The sequence below is a fragment of the Heterocephalus glaber genome, unplaced genomic scaffold (assembly GCF_053883595.1).
Source record: "Heterocephalus glaber isolate CG9 unplaced genomic scaffold, H.glaber_assembly_v1.0 deba00001572, whole genome shotgun sequence".
In the NCBI taxonomy this organism is placed as follows: Eukaryota; Metazoa; Chordata; class Mammalia; order Rodentia; family Bathyergidae; genus Heterocephalus; species Heterocephalus glaber.
In genome coordinates this window covers 14677584-14702297 of record NW_028258357.1, presented here as the reverse complement: position 1 = coordinate 14702297, position 24714 = coordinate 14677584, and the positions used below count along the sequence as shown (strand labels likewise).

Below are 24714 nucleotides of genomic sequence, written 5' to 3'. Positions count from 1 at the left end.
CATCCTTGCCCAGCCCTCCCTTCAACCCCTCCATTCCTTCCTATTTACAAAGATTTTGTTCCTATTTTTCCATTTTCTCATATTAACCCCACTCCCTTCTATCCTTTCCCCTAGCCCTCCCACTTCCTTCCCCTTTGCCCCTTTTCTTCCTATTTCACATTACCTATTATACATTTAGTCCTTATTTACACTTTGTTTCTCACACTACAGAAACTGTTCGATATTTACACGTATGTCCTATTTATTTCACTTGAGTATGCCCTCGATGTGCATCCATTTAGCAAAAAATGTCTCTAATTTCTCAGTTTTTATGGCAAGTAATACTCCATTTTGTTAAAAAACCACATTTTCTTTATCCAGACTCCAGTTGATGGGCAATTGGGCTGCTTCCAAGTTTAGCTATTACAAACTGTGCTGCTATGAACATGAGTGCACATATGTCACTGTGGTATGATTCTTTTAATTCTTTGGGGAAGATACCCAGCAGGGGAATAGCTGGGTCAAATGGGACTTCCAGTCCTAGTTCTCTGAGGTATCTCCATACTGATTTCTACAGTGGTTGCACCAGTCTACACTCCCACCAGCAGTGGAGCAGGGTTCCTCTTTCTCCACAGCCCCGCCAGCATTTGTTATTGATTTCATGATACCAGCCACTCTTTCTGGGATGAGGTGGAATCTCAGTGTTGTTTTCATTTGCATCTCTCAAATGACCAGTGATGTGGAACATTTTCTCATATGTTTATTTGGCATTTCTACTTCTTTGTCTGAGAAATGTCTGTTCATTTCCAATGCCCATTTTTGGATTGGGTCTTTAAATTTGGGAGGTCTGTTTTTTTTAAGTTCTTTATAGATTCGAGATAGTAGACTTTTGTCTGAGGAACAGCCCGTGAAAATTTTTTCCCACATTGTGTATTGTCTCTTCACACTGCTGGTGGTTCCTCTTTCTATGCAGAAGCTTTTCAATAAGAAGAGAGCCCACCTGTAGATTGTTTGTGCTAGTTCACGGGAAACTGAGGTTTTGTTCATAAAATCTTTTCCTATACCAATGTCTTCAAGAGTTCTACCTAACCTCTCTTCCAGCTTGTTCAGCGTTTCTGTTTTAATATTTAGATCCTTAATCCATTTTGATTTTAGTTTAGTGCATGGTAAGAGATATAGGTCTAGTTTTAATCTTTGGCAAGGTGAAACCCAATTTTTCCAGCACCAGTTGTTAAAGAGGCTATCTTTCCTCCAGTGAGGGCGATTGGCTCCTTTATCAAAGATGTGGTGGCTAAGTGTGTCTGGAGTTGTTTGTGCACCTTCTAACCAGATTTTAAGTTATAATATGAAGCTACTTTAAAAAACAGCATGGTACTGGCACAAAAATAGATATATAGACCAAGGCAATAAAACAGAAGATACAGAAACAACCCCATATACTTTTAACCATCTGATATTTGAAAAAGGGACCAAAAACATACACTGCAGAAAAGATAGCCTAACAAACACTGCTGGGGAAACTGGCTATCCCCATTAAAAGAATGAAACTAGACCCGTGTCTCTCACCCTGTACTAAAATCAAATCAAAGTGGATCAAAGACAAAGATATAAAAACAAACACTGAAAGTGCTGGAAGATAAATGAAGGAAGACACTTGGGGACATAGGCATAGGCAATGACTTGCTGAATAGAACTCCAAAAACACAAGAAGTATCATCAAGAATCAATAAATGGGATTATACCGTCTCACAAAGCTTTTGCATGGCAAATGAATTAACAGAATGAAGAGACAACCCAAATTTCACTAAGTACATTAACCCCTCCTTATAACCACCACCTCCTTTCCTTCATCGTTAGAAACACAGCTTGCCTAGGAATTTCCCAGCAAGGAAAAGAGTGACACCCAGGACAGAGACAAGAAGAAACCTACAATTACAACTCAGGGTCTAACTCAGTAATGTATTCTACTGATTAAATAAGATAGAATTTTACGTGCAAATCCTGTATTTTAAATTTGGCCTTCAATTAGGCTTCATAACCTCACTGCACACTACTAAGTTATTCAAAATAGCCAAGTCACCTGGGAAGAGGCACAGACACAGAAATGGAGGATCGCCGCCAAGTGAAAAATATCTTCTGAATATCCACAAATCTTCACAAAAGTATCTGTACTCAAAAAGTAGAAGAAAATGAAGCAAAGCTTTTGGGGCAATTACAAAACTTCAAATACAAAAGACACAGAAATTCTAAAAAATGGCACAAATTATACCTGGTCAAATTATATCATCTCCATAAAATAAACACTTCTAAATGAAATTTAATCTAAGTCACCTTAATCCAATTAAATCAGATTATTAAAGTGCTCTTATCTATTGTATGCCAATTATATCCAAAGAGAAACTCAAGAAGCTTCTAATAATAAAACACATCTAAAATGTGGCAATTGACAGAAAAATATGAAAAATAGGGCTGGGGACTTAGCTCTGTGGTTTCGCCACTTGCTGCGCAAGCCCAAGGACCTGAGTTCAATCCCCGGTACCAAAAAAACAAAACAAAACAAGAAAAATATCAGAAAAGAGTAGAAGAAAAAAGTATAACATTGGTCTGTAAAATTATTTACCCATCCAATGTCTTAAGCACATGGGAAACATAAAAACATGAGGTAATTAATTAAAATAAGGAATTCATCAACTAAAAAGTCTCACTATCCTAAAAAGTAGACCAGATTTTCAAGGACATACGCAGCAAGTGTGAAGGTATTTAATTCCTAGGTCAGAAAACACTGCATGCTGGACAGAGGTCTGGAGGAACAGACCTCCCCTCACCCATGCCTTTGCTCTTTGATTCCGAGCCCTTAAAAGTCAGCGTTCATTCCATCCCTGGAAACTTGCCAGCATTAAATGCAGCACCCTTCTAAGACCTAGGAGCTGCATCCCCTGGAGGCCAGCTCTTTCTCCAACCTTGTCACCTGCCACACTCCTAGCTGCACCCTCCCTCCTGGCCCCTCAGGCCTCTGGCTGGCCCTTCAAGCAGCAAGCACGTGCTTGCCTAGGAGCTCTTGAAACTCCTGCTCCCGCCACCTTATACATAACCTTACACATTCTTTCTCTTATCTCTCCTAGAAAAAGCATATTCATTATCAGATAAAACTAAATTTTTTAAAAAGGTAAATACTCACCGTCAAAAGCAATATTTTTTAAATAAAGTTGAATTGCCTGTCCTTCTTTATAGTTTTCCAAAGGAAAAATCAAGCCCTTATTTCTCCTCACATTGATTAGGGGTTCTATTGCGAGCAGAAGCATTAAATCCTTCTCTGCTTTCTTTGCCTCTGGATCATCTTGCCTCTTAGAGAAGCACAGCCCACAAGTTAATTAGTACGCCAGTGTCATTTTAACAAACAAAAACAAATCACTAGCTTTACATATATTACCTGGAAAAAAGAAGAAAGCTGTCCGGCTGAAGACTCAAATAAACCCCATTCTTCATAAGTAAAAGCCAATTTTATAAATTTCACAGCAGCATCCATAGAAATAATATTTTTTCTTTCTATAATAAGCTCCCAAAGAGATGTTTTTGGAAAATCAAGCATTCCATGTGCACCAGTATTTGAAACTAGAAAAGGAAAGAGAGAAATCTTACTATCTTGCATGCAAAAAAACATTTACTAAGTGTTAGCTTTCAGATACTACCAGGCACTAGGAAAACAATGGCCACACATGCACACGCTGTCACTGAGTTTACACTCTCATGGTGCAAAACAAGAAGTCTGAGAGAGAAAACACAGGGTACTGTGGGGACAAACAGGAAGAGCGTCCAACAGAGATTTGGGGGAAGAGGACAGTCAAGCAAAGTTACCCAAAAGAAGGAGTGTGAAATAGAAAACAGAGAGAATTAGCAGTGATTAACCAGCCACACAGGTATCTATATATTGACAGAAAACTCAAAAAAAGAGATCTACCATAGGGATATTTGTGGTAGCATCATCACTGAATATCCGCAGTAAATGGTAGGATCCGCTATGGCCATTGTTTACTGCCTAAAACAGAATAGTTAGAAACATCACCACATTAGAGAAGGACAGAGAAAAGACTGCAAGAGAGAGTGCTTAGCAAAACAAGAAGTAGTCAACAGTAACAAATACTACCGAGAGTGAAGAAAGAAAAAGACTGAAAAGTGACCTTTTGATTTAGCAATAAAGAGGTTGTCCAGGACATTCTTAATACAGTGTTAGGTTCCAAAGACTTCCTGAAAGTGGGAAGGAAAGAATTTGGACCAGTGAAATACGCAATACCTCTGATAAATCTGACTGTACTGAGGAGATACAGGGAGGGAGCTCAAAGGGGGTATGCGACGGAGGGACCAGTTGGAGGGGATCTGCCTAAAAGCAGGAAGAAGAGGAAGACCACTTCCGTGTTAAGGATGGGTGCAGATGAGGGAAAGTTTTAGGGTTTCAGTGAAAGAAATTCAAGGAAACTCTCACCTAAGAATTTGTGTTTTTCTTGTGAAGACCCAAACTATAGCACCCCAGGCTACTTGCCTTCAGATGGGGAACGCGCGGGCGCACGCACGCACTCACGCACGCACGCACGCAGGCACGCATGCGCACACACGCGCACAGGTTCAAGCGCGCCCTAAACTCACCAAAAAGCGCGTGAACTATGGCCCAACTTTTCACCTCTCTTCCGTGGACCTAGCCAAAACCAGCTGTGTTGGTCACAAGGCCGCGGCAGGAGGCGACGTGAGGAAGGAGAATTAAATGTGCTAGCATCTTCCGAGGATACCACACATTAAGCACCCTTTACCACAGAAAGCTGGAAAATGGCACAGAGTGGGAAAGAACTTACACACAAGGGCTCACTTGGAGAAGGAGGAGGATATCAGAAATGTGAGGCAAGGATAAACTGCCGTGGAGACTGGGTATGAAGCATGCCATTGCTGAAACAGCTCAAACGTGGATAGAATAATAGGACAGAGGAAATCAAAGAATAAATGAGTGACCTGGAAAATCAGATTGAGAAACCTTCACAGAAGACAACAGAAAGGAAAAAAGAGATGAAAATAATAAAATAAATGGGATATTGGGGAGAACGTAGGCATGTTAGTCTTTGTCTAATACGAGCCTTGAGATACTAAAAAATAAGGTAAATATAGGGAAAAAATAAAGAATAATATAAACAAATAAAGGTATAAGAGCTCAAAGTGCTTCATGACCAAATCCACATGTACAACAGATATAATAAAATATAAGAATATCCTAAAAGAGAAAATTGTAAAAACTTGATATATAAAACATGATTTAAGCTGACACTAGACTTTCAAACAAATACTACAGAGAATGTCATCAAAATTCAAAAAGAAACAGACTTAAGTAAAATATATCCAACTAAATTACTTCAAAGTGCTTTATGTTTATTCTGAGCAAAAATAAGTGAATTTTGAAAGAAGCAATGAAAAATGAGAATGATGAGGAAAAAAATCTCAATAAAGCTATTTATTGTCTTACAGAAGCTATGATTAGGACTTGTATCTAAAACATTAAAAAGAACTCAAAACGAAAGAAAAAAAATAAGCACTCTAATTAGAAAATGGGCAAAAGACTGAAGAGAAATAAATGTACAGATGGCAAATATGCACATGAAAAGCTGTTCATTGTCTTTAGTCATTAGGGAAATGCAAATTAAAAGCCAAGATAGCACTGTGTACCTATAAGAAGGAATAAAATAAAATGTAGTGGCTGGGGACATAGCTCAGTGGCAGAGAACTTGCCTAACAAGAACCAGGCCATGGGTTCAATACTGAAAAAAAAAGTGGTAGTACCAAATATTGTCAAGGAATTTAAGAAATTGAATCATTCACATGTTGTGGATGGGAATATAAAATAGTACAGTCAAGCTGGAGAAGGATATTGGAGTTTCTTATAAAACTAAATATACACTTATTAAATATGCACTAAATATGACTTACCATATGAACCAGTAATTGCACTCCAGAGTATTTATCCCAGAGGACTGAAAAATTATTTTCACACAAAAACCTATACTCAGAAGTTCATAAAAGCTTTATTCCTAATAGCCAAAAACTGGAGACAGCTCAAATGTTCTTCACAAGTAAAGGATTAAACCAGCTGTGGACCATCCATACCATGGGATGCTACCCAGCAATAGTAAGTAGTGAGCTACTAATACACACAACAAATTGGATATATCTCAGGGGAATGCTGCTAAGTGAAAAAACAGTCCACACACATACAGATACCTGCTTCATAACAAAGGAGAACTGTAGTCAACAGGGAAAGGAAGCTGTCTTCAAAAACTAGTCCTATATCAATTGGATATCCACATAGAAATAAATAAATCTTGATTCCTACTTCATAGCAATCAAAAAGACCTAATTTTGTAGACCTTGTGCAAAAGAAAAACAATAAAGCTTACAGAAGAAAATAGAATATATTTACGATATTTGAGTAGCAGAGATTTCTTAAACATGACACAAAAAAGAATTAACTGTAAAGGATATATTGACTAGTTGGGCTACATTAAAATTAAGAATTTCTTTTTCTCAATAGACATCATTAAGACAATGAAAAAGGCAAGCCACCAAGTGGAGAAAGACATTTGCAATATTCACTACTGAATATTGCAGTATTCAGTAAAGGATCCAGAGTATGTAACAAATTCCTGCAAATCAAAGAGAAAGAGGCAAATTGGCTAACAAGAAAAATAAGTGAAATATTTGAACAGGCTCTTCACAAAATAGGACATCCAAGTGGTTAAAAATTTTTTGAAAAAGTGCTCAGCCTCATTTGTCATCAGAAAAATGCAAATTAAATCCATAATGTAATACCATGTAATATCATTAAATGACAAAATGAAAAGACAGACAATACTAAGTGTTCATGTGAATTTGGAACAATTAGAACTTTGTTAAGATGCTGGTGGGATGTAAACTGGTATAACAGTATCTGTAAGAGCAAAACATAGGCATAGCCTATACTCTAGCAATTCCACTCAGACAGGAATGCACAGTTGAAGATGTTTAGCACATCTCTGGAACTCATGAACAAGCTCATCACAAAAAGTGAATAGAGATAGAGATAATCTAGTCACATGATTTACAGACTTAACATATATAAAGTAATGTAGCCAGTAAATAAACTATAGTCTTTTCAAGTGCACACTATGTATCAAAATTGGTCATAATGTCAACACGTATCAACAGCTTCTAATAACACAGATTGACCTTCCTGACCACAGGATAATTAAGCTAACAACAACAAAATGACATAATACAATTAGAAAATCCCCTATATTTTGACTCATAGCCCATACATCAAGAAGAAATTACAATGGAAATTAGAAAATATGGTTGACCAAACTGTAGGAAAAGTATGATATATCAAAACTTCACCCCCAGCACAGAGGAGGTAGGCCGCTCCCAGAACCCAGGAGGAGGCTTCTGGGCCACTGTACCACCACCACCCTCAGCACAGAGGAGGTGAGCTGCTGCACAGGTGCCAACAGCACCCCCACCCCCACCCCACCCCCACCCCCATCGAAATGAGACAACACGTAAACAAGTCTCAAAACCAGATCTCCAGATCACCTACAGCAACCTCAAAGGGAAACAAGATGGAACACTCTGAAACTCAACTACCTGGACTCCCTGAACTGGCAACATAAGAAGATCTGGAAAAATGAAATCAGAAATAATTTCTCACATAACAGCAGTGATTATACCCATAGTGCAAGACATGATTAATAAATCTGGAGAGGACACAGATGAAAAAATAGAGGAGCTGAGGAACATGATGGAATCCCAACATAGGAAACAAATGCAATCCATAAAACAGATGCAAACAGATTTCCAGGAGATTAAAAATTCCATTGAAAGACTATGCAGTAGAATGAGTCAATGTGAGGACAGAATCTCAGATATAGAAGATAAGATTGCAATTAGTGGAAAATAACAATTTCTTTAAAATAGTAAGGGATCATGAGAAATCAATCCAGCAGCTGCTAGATGATGCAAAGAAGAATAACATAAGACTGATTAGAGTCAATGAAGAAACAGGAGAGACTGCAGATGACATAAATAAAACTGTTCACAGAAGCGATGGCAGAAAACTTCCCAAGCAGGGGAAAAGAACTTGACATACAGATAAGTGAGACATATAGGACTCCAACTAGCCGTGATCAAAAAACATCTATACATAGGCATATAATAGTTAAGATTCCAGAAACCCAACAGAAGAACAAAATTCTACAAGCAGTGAGAGAAAAGAAACAAATCACATACAAAGGAAAGCCCATCAGAATCACAGCAGAGGCTGGGGATTTAGCTCAGTGGTTTCACCACCTGCTGCACAAGCGCAAGGACCCAGGTTCAATCCCTGGTACCAGAAAAAAAAAAAAACAGAATCACAGCAGACTTCTCAACACAAACCCTCAAGGCAATAAGAGCTTGGAGTGACGTAGTTCAAGCCCTAAAGGAAAACAGCCTGCAACCCAGATTGATGTACCCTGAAAAACTATCTTTCAAAACTGATGGAGAAATAAGATACTTTCATGACGAAGAGCACCTTAGGAACTTCGTGCATACCAAACCAGCACTCCAAAAAAATTTTGGACAAAATCCTAGGAAAAGACAATGAGGATCACAACCTCAGGAAGCCCAGCAGAATGAATCCATCGGATGCCACAAGAAATTAAATGCAAAGGAGGAGAATCCAACAAAAAGATAAAATCATGACAATGATAAGTCAATATGTATCTGTTATAACTATCAATGTTAATGGTCGCAATTCACCAATCAAAAGAAATAGACTGGCAGAATGGGTCAAGAAGCAAGATCCAACAATACGCTGCATACAAGAAACACATTTAATTCAAAAAGAAATTCATAGACTGAAAGTTAAAGGGTGGAAAACAATACTCCATGTTACAGGAACCCCCCCCCAAAAAAAATCCACTTGCAGATCAAGTGAATTTCAAACCAAAATCTGAAACACTTCTGGTCCCAAGAATTTCAGATAAGCGATAGTCAACTTGAATGTATAAATCTATTGTGAACGTGTGTTTTCATTCCTCTTAAGTAAAAATTTAAGAACAGAACTGTTGGTTCTTAACAGTAATACAAGAAATTTCTATATTGTTTTCCAAAATGGTTTTGTCATTTTTCACTCACATCAGCAGTATTAGACAGTTCCAACTGGTTCACACCTAAGCTGACATTTGTTCTTGTAAAACTTTTAACTTCATCTCCCTAATGAGTGTATAATATGATCTTGTTATTGTACTGATTGGTATTTTTCTGATTTTAGTGTCGCACACATTTCCTTGTGCTGTACTGGCTATTTATCATCTTCTTGTGTCTACTTTTTAATTGGGTTGTCTATTAATGAGCTGTAAGAGTTCTTTATATATTCTGGTCTTAGGTTATATGTATTATAAATATGATCTGTTTAAGGACTACTTTTCATTTTCTTAATGATGTCATTTAAAGTTTTAAATTTTGATGGAATCTCATTTATGAATTTCTTTCTTTTATACATCATGTTTTTTGTATCCTAGGAAATTCTTGCCTACCCTAAATTCATTAACATTTTTCCCTTATAATTTCTCCTTAAAGTTTTATAGGTTTAGTCTTCCATATCTAGGTTCATAGATCCTTTCAAGTTATTTTTATGTATGGAAATAAAGGGTTGAGGTTAAGTTTTTATATACGGATACCAGGTGTTTTAGTACCATTTGCTGAAAACACTATCCTTTCTCTGCTCTTGAATTGAGTTTATGTTCTATAAAATGTTAATGTTAAATAATTTTTCAAAACTCAGTGGACCATATATGTGTGGTTCTATTTCTAGATTCTCTGTTTTATTCCATTGATCTATATGTCTTTCCTTACGCTAACACTGCCTTGATTACTGAAGCTTTACAGGAAGTCTTAAAATTAGGTACTAAATGTCTTCCAACAGTTTTTTTTTTCTTTTTACTTTTCTAGGTCCTTTTTACTCCTACATAACTTTTAAATTTCAATATCCAATTCTTCATTTATAGCAAGTATACATAGACCTGAATTTTTATATATACTTTGTGTTTTCTAATCCTGCTAAATTCAAATACAAGTTCTAGGGGCTCCTAGAGATTTCTTAGTATTTTCTCTGTAGATGATCATTTCATCTACATATAAAGATTTTACTTCTACCTTGCCAGTCATATGCTAATTGTATCTTTTTATTGCATAAAACTTATGGGGGTGGATCTTCCAATGGTGAACCAACTCTGTCATCCCTATAATAAAACCACTTTCTACATACTGCCAGATCTGACTTCTAATTGTTTTGTTAAACAAATTTTTATCTATGTTCATACTTTTTTCTTCTATTATCTTTATCCAGTTTTAGTATTAGCACAATATTGATTTCCTAAAATGAGGGGAGAAGTGTTTCTTCTTTCTCCTGCTTTAAATGTTTGATACAATTTATCAGTTAAAATGTATATGAGCCTGTTGTTATATAGGTAGGTTTTCAAGCTAGGAATATCCTTTCTTTAATAGATACTATTCAAATTTTATATTTCCTCCAGAGTCAGTTTCATTAATTTGTCTTCCAAGGTACTTCTTAGAAATTGTCAAATTTATTTCAAAAAAGATTTTTGTAATATGCTTTCTATATCCTTTTAAATTCTGTAAAATCTGTGGTAATGTCCTCTAAATTTTGATATTATAATTTTAAAAATGTATACTTGACAATATGAAATAGGAAGAAAAGGTCTAAAGGAGTAGGGGAAGTGGGAGGGGTAGGGGAAAGGAAAGAAGGGAAAAGAAAAAATATGAGAAAAGAAAAAAAATCGAAACAAAGTCTTTGCAAATAGGGAAGGATGGAGGGGGTGAAGGGAGGGCAGGGGAAGGGGAAATAAAATAAGAACCAAGATACATCATGTAAAGGTACAAGATCCCAATGATGAATGTAACTGTATTTTATACCTAAAATGTACCAATAAACTTAATGGAAAAAAAAAAACTTCAAGTGCACAGCTAAAGCTGCTTTTAGAGAGAAATGTCTTGATGTCCATATATTAAACAATGAATCCTGAAAATCAATGATCTAGACTTTTAAAAATCAGTAAAATAAATAATTGATACTTTGAAATAGGAAAAGGTCCAAAGGGGTAGGGATGGTGGGAGGGGAAGGGGAAAGGAAAGAAGGGAAAGGAAAAATTATGAGAAAAGAAAAAAAAATGGAAACGAAGTCTATGTAAATAGGGAAGGGTGGAGGGGGTGAAAGGTGCACAGGTAATGGGGAAAAAATAAAAACCAAGATACATCATGTACAGCACCGAATGATAAATGTAAAGGTACTGTATACCTAAAACATACCGATAAAAGAATTTAAGGAAAAAAAATCAGTAAAACAAACCCAAGAAAAGTATACAAAGAAAATAATAATGTAGAAAATAGACATATAATAGAAAGGATCAGTGAAGTCAAACATTGCTGCTTTGAAAAGACTAATGATACTGATAGACACCTGGTAAAACTGATAAAATAAGAGAGAAAGCAAACTGACCAATGTCAGAAGTCAAAAAAGAGGACACTGGGACAGATCTACAGACACTAAGAAGATCACAATGAAATAAAGAACTCAATGAAAATTTAAAACCATTGGATGAAATGGAAATGTTTAAGAAATATACCACTTACTGAACTGATAGAAGATGCAGAAAAGCAATAGAAAGGAAACCTGAATAATTTTATATCTATGGAAGAAACTGAATCTATAGTTAGAACCTCCCCATAAAGAAAACTCCAGGTCCAGATGGCTTCACCAATAAATTCAACCAAACATTGAAGAAGAAATAATAACAATCTGAAACAAATACTGCCACACAATAAAGGGAATAATTTTCAACTAATCTTATGAGACCAGCATAATCTTGAGAACAAATCCTAAAAAGAACATTAAAAGAAAGGAAAATCCTTCTCATAATAAAGCAGAAATATTAAATCCTAGCAAGCAAATCAAGCAATATATCAAAAGGCTAATCCTCACCTCCAAATTAGGTTTATTCCAAAAATAGATGACAACTAAAACTTAGGTAAATAATCAATGTAATTCACCACATAAATAGAAGAGAAAGTTGTTTAATCAACTCAGCAAATGTCAATAAATCCAGAAAAGACTTTTGATAAAACTCAACTACTATCCAGAATTAAAAACAAACAAAAAACTCTTAGGAAATCAGGCATAAAAAATTTTCCTTTATCTGAAGAAGGATATCTATAAAAAAATTCCTTTTGTTTTTCAGTGCTGGTGATCAAACCACTGGTCTCATGCAAACTAAACACTCTATCACTGAGTTCTACGCGCAGCCAGAAGGACATAACTTAATTAATGGTAAAATGCTGAAAATTTTCCACTTAAGATCAAAAATGAGATAAGAATGACTACTAAGACCATGTCTTTCCTGTGTGTTCAGTGGACATTCTAGCCAGTGCAGTAAGTCAAGAAATGAAGAGGCCAGGGATTTAGCTCAGTGGTTTTGCAGCCTGCTGCGCAAGCACAAGGACTCAAGTTCGATCCCTGGACCAAAAAGAAAAAAGAAATTAAGAGATTAAGAATTGGAAAAAAGGATATAAAATCATCTTTACTCTAACTGTACACAAAAACTAATAAATTATTTGAATTATAAATTGACTTTAGCAAGGTTGATGAATTCCAATTGAATATATAAACTGGATATCAGTTTCTTATATGTGGATTCACATGCTAAAATTTGTTATTCGTGTCTACCACAAAGCATTGTCTTAACATCTTATTTACTTATTAAAAGTTCTTTTCCTGCCATAAATAGTTCTGAGATAACATCCAGAAGCTCCACTTCATCAGTAACAAAAGGCCCAGTTTGCAATATTCGCCGATTTGAATTAGAAAGAGCTTCCAAGACAGCCAGAAACCGGGATGCGGTGCTATCAAACATCTCATCTAATAGCCGTTCTGTGGAGGTCCGTGGCCATGGCAACTGGAAAAAAAAAAAAATACAGTCCATTTTGTGAGGATTCTAGAAGGCAAAGAAAAACAAGCTTAACTAATGCTAAAATAAAAAGGTGGTTAGTTTAACAATGAAATGGTTACTTTTAGGGTTTTCATTTTGGATCTGTCACTTCAGACTCCATTTGAATTTATGTCATCCTGTCATTATGTCAGATTTTACTACTTCTTTATATTTTTGTGATTCCAATGCAGTGTAAAGAGGCTGTTTATTATGATCTTTTTATTGAGCCAACATCATCTCTGTATGCTCTGTGGTACCTTAACTATAGCCTTCTGGGACTGATACTCAAACCTTCTTGCATAACAATCATGCAGTGATGCTTTCCCAAATTCAAGACCAAATCTCCAGAGATTCCATGGGTCTGGATGGGACATTGTTAAGAAATAAGCACTGTGGGAAATTTTAATATGGAATGTGCTCATACTCCTGTTTAAAGCAGTGTTATATAGTATAGAGAGCTAGGCTCATGGCCGCTAACTCTGAGGGAGTCTCGATGTGCTGTACACTAGGGACCACTGGGGCCCTTGAGAGCTCACAGTCACTCTGCTTCCTATTGCCCAAGGTGACTTCACATCCTTCAGACAGCTTGTCTCCACAGTGCGCTCTCTCTGGCAAACGACCTGTTCCCTGCATTTAGATTGCCCATAAGTAAGACCAAGTCCAGCTGATGTTTCTAGAATACATATCCAGCTCGAAGGTACCAACCATATTCCCCTTGACCCTTTTTCATTTGTTTCTCTTCTTGGAGTAGTCATGAAGATAAAAGCAGGGGGAAAACTGCTTTGGACCCTTCCCCAAGCCAACAGCTTCTCTAAGCATTTACCTTCTATGCTTTTGAACCCAAAGGTCAACTGAAACATTAAAAACTTGAAAAAACATTTAAAAAAACCTTGAATTCCATGCCTTGCCCTCTCTTTCCTTACAAACAGAGGTAAAGGTTTCTTTTAAGATTTCTAGTAAGGGTTAAAACAGAGCTTTAAAAACAAGCTGAGTGTGTGGTGCATGCTTGTATCCCACCTACTCAAGAGGCTGAGGCAGGAGGACTGAAGTTCAATGACAGGCTGAGGAATCTAGCAAGAATATGTCTCAGAATAAAACAAAAAGTTCTGGGGGTACAGCTCAGTGATATAGCACTTGCCTCACAAGTATGAGGCCCTGGGTTCAATCACAGTACCAATAATAATAATAATAATAATAATAATAATAATGTAAAAGCAATGATGTTATTATTATTTAGTTTTAATTTTTACAGTTCTTTTAGTATTTTATAGGTCTTTATTATTTTATTTTAATAGGTCTTTTATTATTATATATTTAAATAATATAATGAACTTTCTAATAATTGTAAATATTCTCCCAAAATGGTAGTTTCTCACCAATTGGTAAGGAGATCAAGATATTTTTATATTTAGAAGAATATTACTGAAAAACTAGTAAAAAAGGGAATGAAATATTTATCAAAGCTGTAGATAAATACTAAGTAAAGAATTTTAAAATATAAATATTTGAAAGACCTATAAAAAATTGAAACTCAAGCACTAAAAACAATGGATTATCAACTATGACAAACAAAATAGCAATGTTTATCAAAATAATGAGTTCATTCAAATATATTTTAAAAATTAAAATCTCCACTAGCTAAATGGTCAGAGACTAAAAGATAATTCCCAAAAAGGGAAATATAAAAAGTAAACACAAATATAAGGGAAAGATGAATCAAAGAAATAAAGTGATAACATATTTTTAAAACTAAATTAGCAAAAACAGGTTTAAACAAATTTGCTAGCTTAATTAGCAAAATATGTTTAAACAAGTATCAAAATAATAGCTGGTGGCAAAACTGGTACACACAGGCTACCTAAACTTGGAAATAGGAGTATCCATGTTGGAAAGAATTAGGTAACATATGCCAAGGGTAATAAAAACATTTGTATCTCTTAACTCAATAATTGTATAATTTCAATTTTATCTACAGGAAATAAAGGAAAGGAAAAACAGTGTGCCTGAAGATGTGGCATATTTACAATAGCAGAAAAATTTGGAAACAACTAAAATGACGGAAATTAAAATATTAGACTACTTGTGTTACATATACTGCAGATGATGTATTATACCGTTTTTCAAAATGTCAGGATGGCTGTGAACCTAAGGGACATCCCCATACAGTTTATTCCACCTCTAAATGCTGTGGTCTCCAAGACGTCTACGCTCTGAGATGTACTATGCTAATTCTCCCACAGAACACCCTCCCTGGTCAAGCTCTGTCCTCACTGTTCCCAACAAACTTTGCATCCTTTGGCTTCCAAATGATGATCATCTTCTGATCCTTTACTTAGAATGTTTAGTCCTCTTTTCCCTGTCCGGCCAAATCCTGCCCATTATTCCAAGGTAATTCAAAAATCCAGGACTGCAAATCAGTCTTTTCTATATGCCACTAAACAATAAAACTAAGTAGTCGATACACAATGGTTGAATGAATGACTGAAACATAAACAATTACAGTAGCTACTGGTTACTAATGACTTATTAGGGGCTAAGAAACTCCCAGGAGCTTTATAATTAACATTTAATCCCCACCATCATTTCCTTCTTAAACTTATCAAAGATATAATTATTTTGTAAATTTATTATGTAGTTTCTGCACAAAAATGTAATCTTCATCTATCTTGTTCAAATAGTAGATACTTTAAAAATATTTATTGAATTAATCAATAAGTGGTTGATTAGTAGGTATGTGAATTAGTTGTCCTTTAAAGAATTTTTTTCAAAGCCAAAATCATTTACATATTGTGAGTTTACAACTTACAAACACAGAAATTTTCTAGAAATGGACTTAATGAATATCAATTATTTTATTTGGGGGAAACAAAAAATTATTTCTTACATACAAAGTAGAACATTCTGTAAAATATGTCAAGGTAATATAATATGACATTATAAAAAGGGCATGCATGCTAGCTAATCTCTGTAAAAACTACCCACTAAGCAGTTATAATTTTTTCCTAAAAAACTACACTGCAAGAACTTTTCATACAATTATCTTAAAGGAAACCAGAAATAAATGAGAGTTCATATAATTTCACCTGGAATTTTAAACACTTTTCTTTGAAAATATATTTAACTTTGCTACCAGGGTAACCATAAGTTCTCAAAAAAAAAAAAAATGCTGAGCAAAAACAATCTTCCAGTTTTGGATATTTCAATTTGGTTTACTCTTAGAAGAAATGCTGATGGGGGAAAAGAAATTGTCCCCTGCCCTCTTACAAAGATGACAGCATTACTACTTAGCAAAACAGATGTGGATAGTTCAACCCTCATTCAAGGAATTGCCTGTGACTTGGTAAGTTATCACCCCCACCAATCATATCCTATCAGTACGAGACATGGTAGAAAAGGGATACACAGGGGCCAGGGATTTAGCTCAGTGGTGCCGCCGCCTGCCTGGCAAGAACAAGGTCCTGAGTTCAATTCCAGTACCAAAAAAAAAAAGAAAAAAAGAAAATGGATACACAAAGTGTACTTCCAGGTTTAGCAGTCAATACAGCCACACTAAGTAGCAATGGATGGGCATTATATGCAAAAATATTTGCACTTCCATATCATGATTTATTTTTTAAAAATCATTGGTAAAGTCATAAAGAGAGCTGAAGAGAGGGTGCCGTCCCTGGAGTGGTAAGAAAACACTGGACCCAGACTGCAGGTTCCTTGTGACCTTGAGCCAGGAATGCAAATACTCCAAGCTTCCTTTTCATCTTCTGTAGTACACAAGGTGGACTGTACCAGGTAATTTTCAAAATCCCTTCCAGGTTCTGAGATTCCACAACTCTTCTGTAAGAAATGCTCGTTTCCTGCCCTGTAGCTCTTAATCTCAGTCCCCTTGTAGATTAACGGAAGAGAATTCATGGGCATCTAGAACACCCAGGGACAGAGTGAAGGAGACAGAACTGGGCCTTGGAGGACACTGAGCTCCGAAAGGCAACAGAGAGAAATGGGAGAAAAAGGAGGCAGGAGGGAAGAGGGAAGGAGTATTCCACGCAGCATAATCTTGTCTCACTCCCTTCCTGAGGATGTCCCTAGAGCTGTTGGCCAAACATGCTTGTGGTTAGGAGGGCCCTGTGTGACTGGTTACGACATGTCACTTCCCTGCAGCGCATCACAGTCCCTGTAAAGCCTTCCCGAGGCTCTCTCCTACCCCTCCAGCAAGACACTAGTCATTTTCAAAATGAGGGCTGCTCCTCAGCCTGGCCCTGAGCAGCTGTCTTCAGCCAAGCCCTCCGATGAGTCTTCTAGCATCAGACTCCACTGGGAAATAAATGATCTTTAGTCACCTGAGGTGCTGGCTTGTTCGTTGCTGCAGTGTAACCTAGTTCCTGAACACTCCCAAAGGCGGAGCTGAAGCTAATGAGAAAAGGCGCTTCCACCTTCCCTCCATCCTCAAAGCCTGCAGAGCTAATGCGAAGTGGTCACAGGCAAGGGCTATGCACACCTACCCCAGCCTGCTCCTTCAACCCTTCCCAGGCTGCTCCTCAGCCTCTTGCCCCTGACCGATGTATAACTGGGATTGTGCTAACAGCACAAAGAGCTTAAAGAGTAAAGGACGAAATGAGGCCATGGCCAAACTGGGAAAACATTCTTCTCTCTGTTTGCCCAATTGTGCAGAGAATCAAATCAGGGGCACGATTTAATCTTTCTTTAGTGACGAAGTTGAAAAGTCCCAGAAGGGTAACACAAATATATTGCAGGAAGAGTGGTAAATAGAGAAGACTTACACTCTGTGTTTCGTTGAGGTTAACTTTCATCTTTGGTCTAAAATAAGCTTTGTTTTTTCTTCTAGATTCAAATACTCCTCTTTTGAAGATCATCACTGCCATCTGCCTCAAAAGAAGAGTCATATGTGAAGCAACAGTGAGATGTGCCTCTCAGCAGCATACAAAGCACTTAATCAACTGCGGAGAGCAGTACATCTCTTTCAGTTCATGCAATTTCTATACCTTTATCATGGTTTCTCTGTAATGTCTTCTGGATTCTTCCTGTGATTGTGAGGAACTCATTGATTCCAGTTGCCTTAACTCATCAATTTTAGCTAAAGCACGCCGAGCAAATGCCTGTGTGCAGTTAAAACAAATTTAGTTCATAGTAAGTTAGAACATAGTGATTAAAGATAGATAAAGACAGTATGTGTTGTTGTCCTAGACATTTGATTTAATGGGTAAGTTATACTGAAGGCTGACCGGCTGAATCTAACACAGTCGCTACCCGGGCTGTCATTTCCTCACACAAGCACCACTAAATTCTATAGATCTAGAGTTAATAAACTGTTAGGTATGCTACTGCTATTAATGATAAAATTCAAAGAAGTGAAGGAAGCCAAAATCTGTACTATACAGAAGCCTCCTGGCTCCTCATTTCCCTGGCATCGCATACAGGCATGCTTGTTTACATGCATGCACGCACACGTGCGCACACACACACACACACACACCTTTCATATTCTCAGGTACTCACTTCCAATCCTAACCTCTCTAAAAAACCATGCTGTTCACATTGTCCACTACACTGTGAAGTTCTTAAACAGCCTATTTCATTTTTTATCTCCAATAACCCAACATACAGGAAATATCTAACAAATACCTGAGGAAGGGAAGAGAGAAGATAGACTTGCTTCTTTAACGATATCTCCATTCTTATCATTCTCTAGTGATAATAGTGAGTGTTTAAAAGAGCAATCAAGAGCTCAATAACAAGGTTTCATATATTTACCATTTTTTTGAAATATTTTATTTGTAATTTCTAAAATTGTAATGAAAATGCTTCCAGACCAACCACAATATTAACACATATGAAGGGTTAAATTTTCCAATAAGGAAGAATCTCAATAGGGGTCAAATGGTCAAAACTTCATAAATATTCAATTCCTTGATACTTTAACTATAAAACAAAATGTGCCACCTCTAGAATACTAAGGTTAGCTACACATGTAGAGTAAGTAGGTTCTAGAATGTATCCTGGGCTATAAAAGTATCCCGTGAGAGTTGAATTCAGCTATTCCACTGCCTATGGCATGAACCACTACCATCCAACTCTTCATAATTAATCCAGGCAGGAAAACCTAAGTATAAAAAGAATTATTCACGGGCCAGAAGATGTATTTCTGGCTGTGAACAGTATTTGAGCAGGTGTTCACATGGCTCTCTGTACTACCCAAGTCTCTTGACCAAGGGGTTAAGGGCTGAAATCTAGCTTCACTCTACTTGCCAAGCTGTGTCCCCTGGGCCAGGGATGTGTCGGCCTAGAGGAAAGAGAGCTGATTTCTCATTTTCACCAACACTCCATCCTGACAAAGCCAGTACCATGTACTGTGCAGAGCGTACTTTTTTAATTTTTTTGGTTTTTTTCAGTGCTGGGGGATGGAGCTCATAGCCTGGAGCAAGCACTCTACCACTGAGCTTCACTTGTTAATACATGGAGATACCACAGAAGCCAAGAGAAGCCCATACCAAGTTAAGTCCTATTTCAAGTATTTAACCTAAAAGGCAAGCAGAAAAAGAGGAAAACAGAAAACAGAATATAAGAAAGGGTTGGTTGGAAGCAGAGAAAAAAAACAAGATAAATGCAAAATAGGTGGTACATAAACCCAAAATAAAACAGGGAAGTAAGGTAGCCAAGGAGAACAAAACAGGGAAGGAAAGATACCAGAAATCATATTCAGAAGAGAAGCTAAGGAGGCAGAAATTAACAAGGAATAAAGGAAAGAGCTAAAGAAGAGCAAGAAATCAAGAAGGGAAAAGCCAATGAATTTCTTCTAATAAAGAAGTCTTATCTTGTTTCATTTCAATTCCTGGATTGTTTTCTTGTTGTTCTGTTTTGTTCTTTGTTCCTTGAGGACATGTAAAGAAGAAAATGGTGACGAAGCTGCATCCCAAACATTGGAATCATGAGCATTAAAAAGTCACGTACCCGCCTGCTCCGCAAGCCCAAGGACTTGAGTTCAATCCCCGGTACCCCAAAAAAAAAGCCACGTACCTCCCCGTGAAGCCCAGCTTGGCAGTCGTGGTAGCATTGGCACACAGCAGTGTAGAGGGTGGCCCTCCAGGTCAGGTACCTGACGGCCAGGAGGGGGACGGAGGACTCCATGCACATGCTGGCCCACAGCAGGAATTCCAAGGCCTGAGGAGCAGAGGGAACCACTGAGCTGACGCCCATTCACTGTAAGCTAATAACAATGACACTGAACCCAACATTGCTGCCTACATACACCCACAGTACCATAAACAAGCACTGCAAAATAATAATTCACAGAAATCAACTTAGCCTTTTTAGAGTATCTTCCTTCTTAGCTTTTAAAGTCATTCTGTACCTGAGTATTTTTCAGGTGTCAATGGTAGCCCAAAATCTAACTCCAGTAATACGATTGTTATGAGTTGGCCTGGAACCAATGCATTATTCGGGTACAGAAGGGCAGGGAAAGTAGAAAAGGTTAACCACCAAGGGCCTGTAGTACATAGTAGAACAAAGACTGGAATCAAATTTTTCACTAGATTTTTGTCTCAGTTTCACCTCTCTAGACCTCAATTTTCTCACCTGTAAAATGGGTATTTTATCACCTCACAGCAATGCTGCTGTGGAGACAATGAGTGTGATGCAGAGCCACTGGTAATTTTTTTGTGACATATTCCTCACTCAAACCCTAGCAGGGAAACACTGATGATGGGGATTCTGCAGCTGGCCTTTTTGATCTTTATCCCTTCTTTGAAATTATTCCAAAAGCTCAAAAGTTTACTGGACTATATTGCTTTTCACTTGGTTTAACATAAGAAAGAGGAAATTTGGCCAATGTTCTACATACAATGATAAGAAATATGACTGGGGTGGAAATAAGAATCTGAGAGTCAAATGCTTCCGAATCTCAAGTTCTCGAGCCTATGCATAGATTCGCCAGCAGGTGCTCAGGGCTCCCTGGACTAGCAGGAGACTCCTCACTTGTCCCTGTGTCTTTGCTCTCATTGCCTCCTTTCTCCTATGCCTGGTTATATACCTCCCACCCCGGCAGGGTTATCTTTCTAAATGTCAATTGGGTTGTGACACCCTTGCGCTCAAAACACTTCCATGGCTCCCTAGTGCCTATCTGTCAAAGTATAAGCTCTTCACCCTATGTGCCTTGGGTCCTTTGTTTGCAACACTGGGTAAAAGTAACCGTGGGTCAGGGCTGTGTGAGGATTAAACAGTAAATGCTTAGATGTCAGCTTCAGTAATGACAATGAAGAAAAAAAAGGAAGGCGAGGAAGAGATGGAGGAATGGGAAAAGGGAACCACAGGAAGAAGAGGCCTAGCATGAAAACTAGCTGTTGTTGAAGGCTTTTCTAATGTCCTCAGCAGAACATGACCCTTGCCTCATTTGCATCTCTACCATGATTGTGTTACATACATACATGCCATTTATTTATTTATGTGCATGGTATAATCTTATTTATTTTTATTTATACTACAGTGGTACCTCTGGTCTGCAACCAGAATTGTGGAAAGAATAAAGTTTGTGAACCAAGGTACCACTATTTTATTTTTATTTTATTTACTTATATACATTGCTTATTTCATTTACTTATTCATATATTTATATGGAAGTACTCAACCTATTTATAAAGGTTTAGAATCCCTTATCCAAAATACTTGAAACTGGAATTGTTTCAGATTGCAGGGTGTTTTCTTTTTGGATTTTGGAATATTTCTTTATAATAATGAGATATCTCGGATTTGGGGCCCAAGTCTAAAAACAATATTTATTTATGTTTTATAAACACCTTATACACATAGCCTGAAGATAATTTCATATGATATTTTTAGTGCACCAACATTTTTGGTTTTGAGGCAGAATTTTTAAAAGAAAGAGAGAAAGAAGACAGGGAATATAGCACAATTTTACAATTGTACTTTAAGCAAAATTGCAGCTTCAGGACACAAGCCCACTACGAACCCTAAGATCCTTAAGATCCTTAAAGGGCTCCTGTTCTCCCCTGCAAAACCCTGGTGACTTGGCCAGCCCTTTTCTCCAATCTAATGGGCCTTTCCCTTGGGAGTGGGCTACTGGCTGCTCCTTTCTCACCTGGCATGGTTAGCGTTTGTGAACGGCCATCACCCTTCACCTGTAGAAAGGGCCCTGTCTTTCTTCTATAAATGACATCCCCTCTTTCTAGAGATTTACAAGTTCCACAGACTTCTACCCCAAAATCCGCATAAATGTACCCAGCTCACCGATACACTGTGCCTCTCCCTCTCGTGCTCTATTTTCTTAGAGTGTGTACTTTAAAACTCTGCCCAGTAAACATCTTTGAATGCCTCTTATGAGCAGGTCTTGAACATTCTTTTTCTTTGAAGCAAGTCAGCAAATCCTCAGCCTTCTCTGTGGGTAGGGTGAGTCAAATGTCCCCATCTCTGCTTTGGGGGCCTTCCTCAGACCCTGTCCACTGACATTTTGATTTGTTACATGAGGCCAGACATGAAATTTTCCACTAGTGGGATTTTCCACTAGTGACATTATGTTGGTACTCAAAAAGTTTTAGAGTTTGGAGCATTTTGGATTTTCAGATTAGGGTTGTTCAACCTATGTCACAGGTCACATGAACTTCTTCATATGTGTGAGTCCAAACCTAGACTGTGACCTCTGCAAACATGAACAATGTCTTCATTGCTCTTGTATAACCAGCAGATATTCTCAAGCATTATGAAATGAGCTGAATAGAAAACCCTCAAGTCAACAGAACCAGGCACAGGTAAGTAGACACGTATCCTAGATTCTCAAATCATGATAATAAATTTGGACAAACTCCCCCTTCTCACAACAAGCTGGGCTTCAGTGATGGAAGAAATAAAAGTTTTTAAAAATATGTCTATAGTGGGTCAATGACTCACCTTGAAAAGGCAAATCATCAAGAAGGTCCAGCAGCTTCATCTACATGGAGCAAACCCACCAGGTTGACATGGTATTTAGTAGTAAAAATAAGTAAGACATTGATTACATTCAGACCCTATTAGCATCTTTAGAGCCTTCAAAGAGCACATAATGTACACATGGAAACCTAGAAGGAAGGAGAAATCTGAGAAGGCAGAACTTCCCATGATCTGGCCAGCTTTAACTCCAGAGGGAAAGAAACAATTGGGTAGATCAAGGTTTAAAAACAAATTATAATATACTTTGTCATCCTCTGAATCTAAGCTCTTCCCACAGATTGTGAATTCACTTAGGAAAGGGACCTTGTCTATCTTGTTCCTCTTGTATCCCCAGCACCTAGAACTTTGCCTGCAAACAGGGGCTATGCAAGAAATACTTGATAACAGACCAACTGACCCGCATTAAAAGTTTCAGTTTGTGATGCTAACTATGGAAATATTTCTAGCTATCAGAGAATCAAAGGTCTGAAAGTCATTCTAAAATTCTCACTGCCAACATCACCAGCACCATGACTGGATGCCCACAACTCCCCTCACCCCCTGCCCCAAGAATGCCTACTTTAAGCACCAAGGCACACACCGTGGGGCGGCAGAAGACAATTTTCAACATGTAAAAGATTCCCATGATCTTGAATCCACCTCAGTGTTCCTCCATCACATCGTCCTACTTATGCCTCTGGGACAACACAAAGAAGTCCAAAGCCGCCTTCCCAGCCAGCCCGGGTCTCCAGCTCTCCTTCCAGGATATACTTCCTGGGTGCTTCTGGACTTGATAGGAACACACTCCCCTCCTCTGGCACACTCCGGAGCTTCGCTTGGGCTGTCAATTACTGCTTTGGCTATTGCCACCGACACTGTCACTGTTGACTCACCTGGCCACGGTGGGAACGGATGCAAAACTAACAGTCATCAAAACCTCTTAAGTTTCTCTCACACACATCCACTGCTTCCCAACAACCCCTATTTTGGATTTCTGCATTTGGATCGTTGCAGTTTGTGGGATTTCCAAAATTCCTCAGGACTGGTGGTATTAAAAATTTCACAGTTCAAAATAAAAATAGCTCCACTTAACAGTTGTTCCCAATATATTTGGGTTTGGCTTTGGAATTAAAGAAAATCACAGATTTTCATGCCAGAAGGGATTTTACAATTAACCTAATCTGACTCCAAGAGGCTAAACTGATTCTAAGCAATAGACTCAGGGCTGAAATTCAGGTTGTGGTCTCTCCGGTGCAGATTCTTTCCACTGCACACAGGGAACAGCCTCGACAAAGGGGAGAAGCTCATCACAAACGCTCAAGGTCCTGGAAAATGGTCTTTCAGGGTAGAAGGTGTGAAGCCATATTGCAAAATGACTCAATATGTAGCATTTTTCCTTATCTCTAAAAGGTGGTGATAATTGTGTCTGTTAATAGAAAAATGATGAGATATAGCAAGATTATTCATTTTTTGAAAACTTTCGAGTCAGGATGTAGCTCAGGGGTAGAGTGCTGGAAAAAATGGGGGAAAGGAAGGAAAGAGAGAAGGAAGGAAGAAAGGAAAGCAGGGAGGGAGGGAGGGAGGGAGGGAAGGATTATTTGAAAAACCATGTTCTATCTACATCCAAAATATGGGCCCAGGAGAGCATGCTTCAGGTGCCATTAGGAAAAATAATTCATCAGCTCAGCCACAGGATGGCACTGCAGCCCCACATATATCTGCCTGCACTATTTGATGAAAATGACTCAACCAATTTATA

The 24714-nt window shown here is 37.7% G+C and overlaps 1 protein-coding gene across 15 annotated transcripts in view; it reads right to left on the bottom strand.

Annotated features, from left to right (window-relative positions):
* Positions 1-24714, bottom strand: part of Cfap54 (cilia and flagella associated protein 54) — a 338714-nt gene that overhangs the window by 269293 nt on the left and 44707 nt on the right. For 12 of the 15 annotated variants that reach the window (XM_087192626.1, XM_087192630.1, XM_087192624.1 and 9 more), the window contains 7 exons: positions 20055-20198; positions 18023-18136; positions 17801-17902; positions 12800-12998; positions 3410-3591; positions 3158-3323; positions 2060-2145 (listed from right to left, as the gene is read on the bottom strand). In XM_087192626.1, the coding sequence (XP_087048752.1) occupies positions 2060-2145; positions 3158-3323; positions 3410-3591; positions 12800-12998; positions 17801-17902; positions 18023-18136; positions 20055-20198 (993 nt within the window). The other 3 variants (XM_087192632.1, XM_087192637.1, XM_087192638.1) reach the window with 3 other exon arrangements.